At 37.8% G+C, this 12453-nt stretch overlaps 1 protein-coding gene across 1 annotated transcript in view; it reads right to left on the bottom strand.

The window, feature by feature from the left end:
• ARHGAP15 (Rho GTPase activating protein 15) overlaps nucleotides 1-12453 on the bottom strand; it is a 320948-nt gene that overhangs the window by 268220 nt on the left and 40275 nt on the right. Inside the window, exons 3-5 of the mRNA XM_062498346.1 lie at nucleotides 5496-5570; nucleotides 2265-2326; nucleotides 824-911 (exon numbers count right to left, since the gene is read on the bottom strand). Of these exons, the coding sequence (XP_062354330.1) occupies nucleotides 824-911; nucleotides 2265-2326; nucleotides 5496-5570 (225 nt within the window). The remainder of the gene's footprint in view (nucleotides 1-823; nucleotides 912-2264; nucleotides 2327-5495; nucleotides 5571-12453) is intronic.

The raw sequence follows: 12453 nt of genomic DNA, 5'->3' as shown, positions 1-12453 counted from the left end.
AGCACCGGGGGGACACGTGCCACTACCACTGTCACATCTCCTGAGAAGATCAGCAGCCTTTCCTTGGGGCACAATAAGAAGGTACTGCAAATTTCACTTTGTAGTAACTACAGGCTACAGAAATTGCATTAGCTGCATTAGATGGAGTCATAGAAATATTCAGGAAGGTTAGTGGGATATGGTGGATGTCACATTTATACTGTGATAAAAAATCACTTTGCTAACTTATAATGTTTTCTGCTTTGGTAACACCCTATATTAAGGTGCCACTTATAAATAATTTATTATTATTTATTAATGTATAAGCCACTTTATGGGATGGTAGATAACAACTTAAATTCATGTATTAAAGATGCACATGCATGGTTTAATACAATTTACGCCTCACAATATCCTTTGCAACAGATTCTCATCGCATCATCTGTTCAGCATTTATTACTAATGCATTTTATAACATACTTTATAGTACGTTATTTGAGGAAGTAGCTGCATTTAGTGATCATTTTCATAAATAAGAATAAAGCATTTATAAGTGGCACCTTAATTTAAAGTGTTACCTTCACATTACTGGGTAGTCACTCACCATTTGTCTCACTTTGCAATTACTCTCGAAATGCACCTCTTAATAAAGGACATGTTGTGTCCTATTTCTTCACATACACTACATCTGATTAAGAGTTTATCAAGGCATTTTTCCTTCAGCTGTTCTCAAACCTTTGAAGTTGCTAGCTCAGTCTAAATTTGTCTTCTGTAAACATCAAACTTTTTATACTGAAATAATAGTTGCCAGAAGACTGAAGATATTGGATGGTTGATTGCCTACCTGGTTTACCAGCAACGACTGCTTGGATTCTTTGTAGAATTCCATTTTCCGAGCAGTAAGAACAATCCAGGAGGTGGACCAATTTTTCCTTACAAATAAAGAAAAAAAAAGAAAGAAAAAAAGAAAAGAAAAGAAAAAGAGAAAAACCTGTGAGGCATTCAAGCAGGAGGTAAAAGATATTTCATTTTTAGACTTGGCTTTTAATTATTAAAACATTATATATGTTAATATATATACATGTCAGAAACAAAAATGGTCTGAAGTCAACATTGTCAACAAACTTCCATCAACACTGACTAAGCTGGACCATCCTACTTATACCCAAAATGTAACCTATCAAAGCTTGAAGGGCTTCTTTCTCCTCATGCACATTTTGAAAACCCTTTGTGTTTCTTTTTTTGCCATCTTGTCAAATGAAAACAGCGGGATTATTCACACATGCTCAAAGTTCACATGAAGAGGACTCTGAAATATCTGGTGCCCTTCTGGTACCTAATTCTTAAAATAAAACTGAGAAGGAAAAATGTTGATCTGACTATACAGAGCTCAGTAACAGGTCTATTTTGAAAGGTCCAAAATGCTGTCTCGTTTCCCTAAATTAAAAGTTTACAGGAATGCAAGGAAGACAAGAGCAATATCTGAGCAAGGTTTGAGTAACCATTAGACATCAGGAGCTCATGGTACAGCCCTAGGGAACTGACAAACTGCTGGGGCTAGGGGGAAGTAAAAATACACATGGACACATGAAAGAATGTCTCTTGATACAGAAAAAACATAGTATTCAATTGAGAGGAAAATGCTATTATATGTTACCCATAACGGGTTTCAAACCACTACATAATCATAAATCTGATCTGATAAAAAGCTATTTTTTGATCAACAGCTCAAGTTTGACTTTTGAATTTAGGAGTCATAACATCTGATATTTAGAGAAACACTCATAAATCTACTGTTGATCTGCTTCACGTGGTGAATAAGAATTGTCTATTGGTAAGTATCACTTCAGATCTTCATTATTTTTCTCTAATTTTTCTTTCCATTTAAAAGAGGTCGTGCAAGTCCACAAAGGTGTAAGTGGTCAAGAGTGCTATGTGCAGATTTAAACAAATTTTCCTATGAGTTGGATAGGCTGGATGAATATGGACTCCCAAGGAACTCAGTAGTAATATATCTTGGGATACATCTTAAATCCAGTACCCAATTTGTACCAAGTGAGCCTGGTTATGGATAGAATGGGGTATCCACAGCTTTTCTGGGAAACTGTGCCAGGGTCTCACCTTCCTCATAGGCAAGAATTTCTTCCTAATATCTGATCTGACCCTTCTCTCTGCCAGTTTGAAGCCATTCCCCCTTGTCCTGTCATTCCAACAGGCCCTTGTTCAAAGTCCCTCTCCAGCTCTTTTGGAGCCCCTTTAGGCTCTGTCACACTCTCATGTTATACCTTAATTTCTTGCCACCATCTGCTATTTTTGCTTTTAGAAGATATCCTTCCTTCTCCACCACCTGCAAGAAAAAAAGAAGGTCATAACCATATTATTTATTCAGCTGAATAAAACCACTTAATACATGTATAGGAATCTGCATCCAGCTTCTCTAGTTAAAGAAGTTAAAAAATAATTTGCCATTAATTCTTGATCTTTAATCACCTATTTTTTCTGATATATTCCACTATTTTTTAATAGTTGGAAAACACACTTAAAGTCAACTACTACACACAAAATTAGCCACAATAAAAACCCAATAAAATTTTATTTTGCTTTATTTTGTTCCATTTATTTAGAATAAAATTATTTTGATGCAGGTAAAATTTCTAGCTATGAGCAAAATGAAATTCATTTAAAATGAATTGCAAGTAAATTATGTTGAAAAAGACATTTTATATATTGAGTTTCATCATTAGCTGTGAGGGACATACCACGTTGAGGACTCTGTATGGGACTGTGACACTTGATTGTACAGTCCCAGAACCATGTTTGAGTTTTGGTGTATCAGAAGCAAGGCCGAAACTGGCTATTTTATTTTCATTTCTATTTGTGCTCCTCCACCTCTGTGAATAAATTCCTTTAACCAGACCTCCTTGCATACCCTTGGTTCTCTGGTCAGCTGAAATATCTCATTGCACAGCTGGGATAGGGGTCATTTTTGTCTATATAAATTTATATTAAAAAGCTAAAAACCAAACAAAGCAAGATGACTTTTTCAGCCAAACCCAACAACCTCCCATCTCATCAGGTCTCATTAACTAAGGATGACTCAACTGTGTCAGTAATGGGAAAAAGAAACAAAACTGTGATTAAGAGTGAGCCTGGTTTTGCTTTCAAACACTACTGAGCCAGTGCCCAACTTGGATATTAGAAACTCCACATGGTCTTTGTAGTAAATTGCATCACAAGGCAATTTCATAACAATTCCAATAGAATTTTGCTGTCTGCAAAGCCATTTAATAGCAATAAAACATGCTTTAACAGGCAATACAAGGATTTTTAAATCAAACATGTCTGTTATTTCAATTGTACAAAATAGCATTATTTTAACAGTGTAGTATGTTTCACGATTTCCTCAGATTTTGTCTGAGGTTGATATATAACATGTGAGGACATAAATACTGTGTGCATACCTATGGAAAGGCCTGTAGGCCCATGGACCTTGATTTAGGGGACATTCTCAAGCGGGTACACGAGGATCAGCACGTGCTTCCTCTGTAATTCGTACTTACCTCATGTAAATTCCTGTCATGCATATCATTACCACAGAAAGCCCAGAGAGAAAGTGTGCAGGGATTATTGTGCAGAGTTATGTCACTATTTATCTAGTGATGGATGGGTGAACTAGCAGAGCTAAATCCATCTCCACCAACTTTTTTCTCTTTCCCCCCCCCCGCCTTACTTTACGTTTTTGATATTTTTCTTCCCCTTCTAACCCTCCATTTTTGTAGCATAAAACTTGTTGTGGTTGGCGTGGGCCAGAGATGTCGAACAACATATCAGAGAAGTTGTTATTTTTAATATTTCTATCCATCTGGAAACAGGAACAGGGAGGAACGTTGGCTAACCATTTAAGCTGTTGATTGCCTCTCTGAATCAGACCCAAAAATCTCACGTTTTCAAAGTTTACCAACCCCTTTCCCAAACTGCTGTTTTAACCAATCCAGAACTAAAGGAAAAGTCTTATTTTTCAACACCAGACATACATCCCCTTTGTTGTCAATCTTGGGAAGTTAAGAACTGGATGTGCTTCCATATGAAAATATTGCTGCTCAGTCATATTGTCCTTATAATTGTATTCAGCTAGGATATCAAATCTACTAACAAATATTGGGTATATAAAATATCCTGACTTAAATTACATAGCTCAAATCCACCATTTGCTGTAAATTAAATGGCTCAAAACTGAACAGTAAAAAACTACAAGAGCTGCAGTTAATATGAGCCCTCTCAGTGCTAAGAAAACTCCTTTCACATATATTGGTTTAATGGAATTAGTACAGGTGCTGTCCTTAAATAAAATTAAAATGGCCTCCTCTAATTGAAAATGGGCACAGTTTTCTCTGTAATTAATGTAAAGGGCAAGCATGGAATTATGCAAAAACTACCACAAATTCAAATAAAAATATATCTAGGATACTTAGGACCCCAATATTTTAATAATTTCTTTTCAGGATGCTGCATTCCCCTTGTCTAACATCTGTTGATATCCCCTTTTCTGTGCTACTTCTTTTCCAAGAAAACACTTCTAGGACAGCTCAGGACCAACTTGCAATACTTCTGCAAATGGATGATATTGGACTGAAAATAATTCCAAATATATCCTAATGATACATTCTGTTTCTGTCTCAATAAATATCATCAACTGTTGTAAAGCTGCCGCCCTTCTGCGCCTTTTCAGCATGTGGAAGGTTGAGAAAATGACCCAAAATGCCCTGAAGAATTAACATCAAAATAGGAAAATAGAATTATTTTGTGGAGTTTGTGTTGATTTGTTTTTTAAATATTTCTTAGAAGAATAATAAAGGTGAGACTATGTAGTGTAAATATTTGAGTTTCTAAATATTTTTTGAAAGGGTCTCATTTTCATGATATAATATTGTTAGAAACTATAAGGAAACAATTATCACTGTGTCACATACAGGTTTTATAATTTTCTTGAGTAGAATTAAAATTTTCTGAACATACCTAATCCTGAAAAATTTGTCCAAGTAAAAGTACTGCTGATACCAGCCTTTCTTTAATGAATCTGTATTTGCATATTCATCTTATTTTAGCAGAAAAGCGTCTGTTTCTCATCCCCCCTATATTCTTCTAATGTGAAGAATTGGTTGTTTTTAATTTCATTATAATATTTCTTATACAGATTAATACTGATATTAAAAGCACCTTAATAAGGGCAAAGAGAGGACAAAGACTTCATCACATTCCTTTATACCAAATATTAACACAGATGAAACCTCAGTCAAGCACAACAGAATTAACAGCAAATTCAAGCCATATAAATGACTTTGTACCTTCAAAAATTATTCTTTTTATTGATTAATCAAAGTCCCTCACATCCCTTAACATCTTGAGGCATCCAAATCCTTATGCATTTATTCTTTAACAAAGTAAGTGCAACATTTATGTTTTAAACCTTTAAAGTACCCAGAGTGATTTATCAGCTCTATAGAGCAATTTCTTACCGTGGGGTCCTGGGTACTGATGATGTCTGTAAAAGTCAGGTTGTGTTGGGAAAGATTTCTTCTGTGACGATTTATCTGAAAAAGAAGAAATATTTGCATTCAGAGAGGACTCAAATACATGCAGGTTAAGATGGACCAACAAATTTAATTACAGGGCACACACAGCATGCACTGGGTGGAGGTTTGGGGTTTCTTTCTGGTGATCCTCTGAGCCCTGGGTATTTAAAATGCACAGCTGATATACTCTGGTGTAAATGTATTTCTTTGTGATGTCACATTAGCAAATTCACCTAAAATTAATCAGCTGATAATAGTAACCTAATTTGTGGGGCTTTTTTCCCATTAGGAATCTCAAAAATGGTTTAACTGGTTAGGTGTTCTTAAACCCATTTTAGAGAAATAGGAAAGCTGCTGATTGAAACCTCAAGGCCGCAAAAAGCAAGTCAGTGAAGAAACCAGAAAACAATTGGGCGCAAGCACACCAAAATCCAGCAAGTTTAAACTGCTTTAAAGGCTGTTTCTAATGTCTCCTTGACTGAAAGGCTCCAGCAATACTGGACTTTGAATCTACGATTGCTCCCAAATAATGAGTTCTTGATTTCCTTCAATTCTCCCTTTTCTTTGAGGAAGACAATGTAATCAACTGTGACTTAATTCTGAAAAATCATTGCTTTATACCAGAATCTATTAAAACTAAATAAAAGTTACTTCACAAATCAAGCATTTGGCAGAGCTCAATAGCATTTTGCTTCCTTAAAAATCTGCAACAAAGATCAGATCACTCAAAAGTGTGTGCATATATGTATATATATGTATAAAACTTTTCCTGTTTAAATTCAATATCAGTTAAAAAAAAAAATAAGAGCTGTGTGGTCCTATAAATTCAGTGATTATTTCCTCTTTTAGCTGAAGCCACAAAGCAAACACCAAAATACAGTCTCAACTAGTTTCCACTGTATTCATCGTAATGCATTCTCTTTTTCCCTATTAAAAGAGAGTTAACCAAAAGTCATAATGTATTCTGTTTATATTCAAGTGTCTGAATATAGAAAATGTTCTTAATTAATCCAGAGGGCCACGCTCAAAAAACAGTTAAACATATTATGATCCCATATTTTTTCTCCACACATTGCTTTCATGTTTATTTGTAAGCACTAAGGTTTTTAAGCCTTGAAATCTATATCCTAGATATTGCTCTACTCTCCTAGTCAGAGCTAATGAGCTTAATGAATTACCAGTTCTAAATTTAATACAAATATTTCAAAGAAAGAGATAAAACATTCTTCACAATTCAAAAGTTTCTCTGACCTATTTATGAAGAATATCACTTAACAATTTCATTAAGGGTGAGTAACAGCTGGTGACATGGCTGTGTCCTAAAGTGTTTTTCTCTCTTAATATTCTGCATCTTAAGCAATCGAGCTTTCATAAGAAATACTTTAGTTAGTGGCAGTCCCTCCTTTGGGGAGAAAAAAAATGTCAGACCGCATTTTCTGTATTTTGCAATCTCGTTTTCAGGAGTGTCATGTTCCTGTTTTATTAGCATGTAGGGTAAACAAGAATGATTTGCTGATGCTATTGAGAGAACTTCTAAGATTACAGTCTTTCTATTTAGATTTTGGATGGAGCTAAATATTAATGCAGGCAGAGACATGTATATAAATTCAAAATAAATTAATTCAATTTATCTTTTTCTTTATCTTTACTGTTAGACAACTCTGAAGGTTCTATAGTGCCTGAGACATATAGCTAAGCTATTCAGGTCTAGATCACAGGAACTCTTTCTTACCCAGATCCCCCACATTCTAATTATTCCTTACCATACAGCAGAGCATATTGCCCGGCAATGACTTCTCAAATACATTTTTCAATCATCCAAATTAAATAACATGAGCACCACTACTCCACAGTGCCTGCTTTGACATTCAGCTGCTCCCTCCAGGAGCCCCACGTGGCTGTTGGAGGCCCCGTGTGAAAGTTTGTGAAGTGTGGAGTGCTGAGCAAAGCTCTCAGCTGCTCTTTGGTTCAGCAACCAGAGCATTAGCAAAAGCAATGCTCACGTTTGATACTTGCTAAAAAGGAATTTATCCAGGGCCTTAAATCTATCCACACACAACAGAATGAAAAAATGAGTAAAAAATCCTATTTTTATAGGTCTAGCAAATTATTGGGGTAGTGTAATTGAAAGACACTTCGAGATTTCCAGGAAATATGAAACTATTAAGGAAAATAAAATTCCAGGTGTGGATGATACAATGTCCTTTAAGAAACCTCTTTGCATATGCAAAGAAGGGAAAGTGCAGTTAAGGGAAAGTGCATGAAGGTAAGGGAAAGAATAAACCTCTTAAAAAATTATTTAATTGATACTTTTGCTAAAAATGTGTTTCTTTTTGTTAGCCCACCAATGGGCAACCTCATACAAAGAAAGTCCTGAAGCTCCAAAGTCTGAACCTAGTTACAGAAATACAACAAAAATCCACAACTATGTAAACCAAGGTCCAGCTCTTCTGGAAAAACACCCCAATATTTGGCTCACAAATGGAATTAATAGAAAACTTCAATAAAGTTCTTACTGATTTCTATCAGCCTTTTGGTTTAGAAATAGAAATTTAAAGAAAATTAATGAAAACAACTTGTAAAAAAAATAACACAATAGCATCAGAGGAAATATATTCTTTTAGACTAATTTGATAAAATTCCTGCAGGGCTGATTGAAACTTGGTCTCAAATATATTTTGAAAACACCAATGAATGAGTTGTTAGTTACATTACTTCCCTTAAAATAAATCCAGTTGAAAGTCAAAATATTCTCAGCAGAACCTGGGTGACAGCAGGCAAGATGGCCATGTTTCAATACACTCACAATTTTCAATGAAGTACCAAAATATTCAAAGAGAGGTGTAAGCTCTGTTATTTTCATTCTTTCACTCAGCTTTTAATATATAGGCCATAAAGGAGAGGGGTTGAGATTTTTTTTCCTCCATAGCATCATTTGATTACCCTAATAAACTCCAGAAAAACCTAAATAATATCTGTCACAAGTCCTCTACCTCACCTCCCAGGGTACGATGAAAGGCAGAGATTTACAGGAGAAGTTCGTGAGATCCCTTTTTGGGAAAGGCAGCTTATCAGCAGTTTTCTGATTTGATGAACATTCTTCAGTCAGCAACAATGTCACCTGCAGCACTAAAAATCCACTCTGCGAGCGCTTGCAAGTCTGTGGGCAAGTCTGGTTTTGTTAAATTCAGCCTGAGCTGCCTCCCCTTCCTTAGCTAAAGGGGATCCATCTCCTACCAGAGTTATTTCAGCATCTAAACACTAATCCATCATCATCCTTCCCACAAAGGCAAAGCCTCCATTCCGTGTGCCTGGTACCCTGGTGTGAAAGGACAGCCATCTGACAGCTGCTGTTTTAGCAGGGAGGTAAAACACAAGAACCTGATGTTTCATTTTATTTCTTTCTGTGTTCCTGTTTGTTCTTTAAATTCTCCCTCTTTTTCTGGGGATTCATCATGGCTAAGTCAGCACTACTCTCATCACATAGTGTGGCATTGATTTAGAAAGAAACTTGGAGGATCCATTTGTTTTTTATTTCCCATTACAGGCATATTTCTAACCTAATTTATCTCGTCAATGAGAAGCAGCACACTTATTTTTGATTTCAACCAAACCTAACAAAACCAACTAGCATTACTCAAAATGCTTCTCCAGTGCAAAGTACAGACAATTAATTATTTCCTGAAATGTCATTCTGAATTCACTTGTATCCCTAAGTAATTAATATAATTGTATGACCTTTCTAGGTGGCTTTCAAAATTGTCAAGCAAGTTATTCACCACAGATTATTTGTCCTCAAACACCACCTACAAGTAGCCTGGGAAAACTGTGGTTTTCTCAAACAAGCAGCACCTGGTCCAGCAGAGCTCTGCATTGGATGGGAAGCCCTAAGGTGGCATCTCCCTGCTGTTTCCTCCATCATTCACAGAATTGCTCTGCCAAGGAGAAGGTTCTCATGGAGGCTTCGATAGATTTCTACCAAAACCTTTTCATGCTGTTCATGGTTTGACCTTTCTTTTTAGGGCTCTAACTATTGTTTTGTTTCATCCTGCCGACACCGCAATCATGTATGTGGAGATTCCTTTATAAATAACCAGAAAAAGAGAGAAATCCCCTACTGTTGAGCCCTACTAGTGCCTGATGCTCGGCTCTGGACCCAATCCAGCAAAGCACTCTGCAGTGGGCTTAAGTGTTTTTCTGGATCAGGGCCAGAACACTCCATTCTTTACAGGATCGAACTTACTGGTGGCAGCTTGAAAGTTTTGCAGTAAAAGTACAAACAAATCACATAAACTTTTGTGGAAACCATTCCCTCAACAGAGAAGTAAGGGTGACACCTGATTTAGCGATGTCTGTGGTCATTTCATTCCCAGACACTCCCAAACCGCAATGACAGCTCATAATCGCTTAGATAAAGAGACTTAACAAGAACATATTGTAACATTTCTTAATGGCCCCATCCCTCTAAAGATACCTATGCAATGGCAATGGCAAGGAGAATCCTGTAACATTTCACTCACTGCCATGTTCAAAGTGACTTGTTTTCAAGATCCAGTCTTGGGCAGTATGGGAAGTCCATCATTATCTACAGAAATTATTTGGAAACAGCTCAGCTATGATATGATTTCATGTCAGCTGTGAAAGGCACTGAGAAAATCCCACGCGCCTCCCCACTCGGAGATGCCCCTTTGTTATTTTTAAGGGCATTTCATGACATGAAAATTGGGAGAACCTTCAAAGTGACAAAGTGACAAAGGGCAGAGTTAGATTATAGGTCAGGAAGAAATCCTTCCCTTGCCTGAGGGTACTGAGGCCCTGGCACAGGGTTCCCAGAGAAGCTGTGGCTGCCTCATCTCTGGAAGTGTCTAAGGCCAGGTTGGACGAGGCTTGGAGCAGCCTGGGATAATGGAAGGTGTCCCTGCCCATGCCAGTGGGTGGCACTGGATGACATATGAGGTACCTTCCAAGCTACACGCTATTCTGTGACTCTATTCAATTCTATTAACTTCATTTCAGCAGATAAGGAATCTTTGTCCATTATACAGAAATAGAGCAGCATGAACTCTCCCATTCCTCCCCCACACTGCTGCAGATGCTCCCAGTGCATTCGAGCTGTGCCATCATTCAGCAGAAGACTCCTTTCAGCCCTGGGGAAAGCTCCATGTCCCAGTGGGCTCCCTGCCCATAGCCACTGGCACTCCTGCCTTGCTGTGGAGTGCCCCTAACACCATCCTCCTGAGGATTACATTAGAACCACATGGTCTATATTTCCTTTTTCTGCCTTCCTTGTCTCAAAGTGGTTTCTTCAGGAAAAAAGGTAGTGGGACTAGGGCAGTATAATGTGACATTAGGTCTCTCTGCCTTTTTTCTAAACTTACAGGAGGCAGAGGCACAAAGTGCAGTTTCAGTCCTGCCCCCACCAGCCCATATTTGCTCCTCACCCTCCATCCCCAGGCTCCCGAAAACTCATTACCACGCAGGTGACCAAACGCTTTGCTCAGGAATAGGAACTTGCATGGACGGAGCTTTTGTGTGCTGGCTACAGACCAGATAATCTCTCCATGCATCATTTAATAAGAAAACCACTTCACAGTCCTCACAGGCCTATGTTACATATGACATACTCTCAGCAGAATCTGCAGCCTGAAATCGGCGGGGGGAAGAGAAAAAGCAGCAAGTAGGATTGTGCTGCCTTCGCCCTGCATGCCTCCCTTTGAGCACACTGCCCTCTACACTCAGCTCACATCTCCAGAGCCTCTGAAAATAATGATAATGGTTTTGCTTCCCTTGACCTCTTGCTCCCTTATAAATCAGAATCCTATAGACCTTTCCCACAGTGCGAGGGTCCTCCTTTGTATCCAAGTCTGTGAAGGTGGGTATTTTTTATCAAGGCAATATAACCACGTGGGCGTGCTGTTCCCTGGCTTCAGGACTTGCTGTAGACGAGCACGGTGGTGCCTCTGCTGGAGGAGTATCTCCATTTATCTTCATTCATGAAAGAAGAGCAAAATAATTACTCAGATCCTAGTTTAAATTTCAGCCCAGTGTTAAGATGAGCTCATTCTCTGCGATCAGAGAATCATTAATCACAAGTTTGATTAGAAAGCAGAGTCTGTTTGAAATTATCTTGCCTTCTTTCCCCAAATTATTGGAGGGGTGTTCTAAATTCGGGGCATCCAGTTTGGGCTAATATTTTAACTCCAAGAATTAGCCTTCGCTGGTACTTTTCTCCATTAGTGGCTTGCTGTTTCCCAGGAGCAGATTTTTCCCTAGAGTGGCAGCCCTTTTGTTCCTCTCTAGTCACTCAAATGGCCTTTGAAATCTGTCCAATTGATCCTTGCTTTGAGGGAGTCCCAGCTGATGTAGTTGGCTTCATTTTTTAGCATTTTCAGGAGTAGGAGAAGTGCCAAAAGCCTATGTAGAAGAAGAGGCAGCTACAAAAGGTTCTTACCACCCATATGTGTTCAAGAAATCCTAGGGCTGCTCTAAATTTGACTGTGGGTCACCCGGATTTGTGTACCTGGGGATCCAACTATCACAAAGGAACCAACAGCTGTGCTGCCTCTAATCTGCAGGATTTCCAACTGGAAATCAAACTGGAACCCAGTCTCTAAGCTTCAATATGCTTTAATTGTATTACATACAATCCTCATCGATTCCAGGAAAGAACATTAAAAGTGGGACTTTTGATATATTTCTATTTGCCTTACAGCCTGCAATACGCAACAAAATACAGCAATGTACACACTGTGACAGCATTCATCCAGCTATACTAAAAAGGTATATTATGAAATCTAATGTATTGATAAGTTTCCTATTCTGATCTTTCTATTCATCACACAGTCATTACTTTTGGTTCACTGTAGTAGTTAAATATATTTATCTAAACTATTGCAGGTGA

This window comes from Cinclus cinclus, chromosome 9 (assembly GCF_963662255.1).
Source record: "Cinclus cinclus chromosome 9, bCinCin1.1, whole genome shotgun sequence".
Lineage (NCBI taxonomy): Eukaryota > Metazoa > Chordata > Aves > Passeriformes > Cinclidae > Cinclus > Cinclus cinclus.
This window is presented reverse-complemented; position numbering and strand designations above follow the sequence as displayed.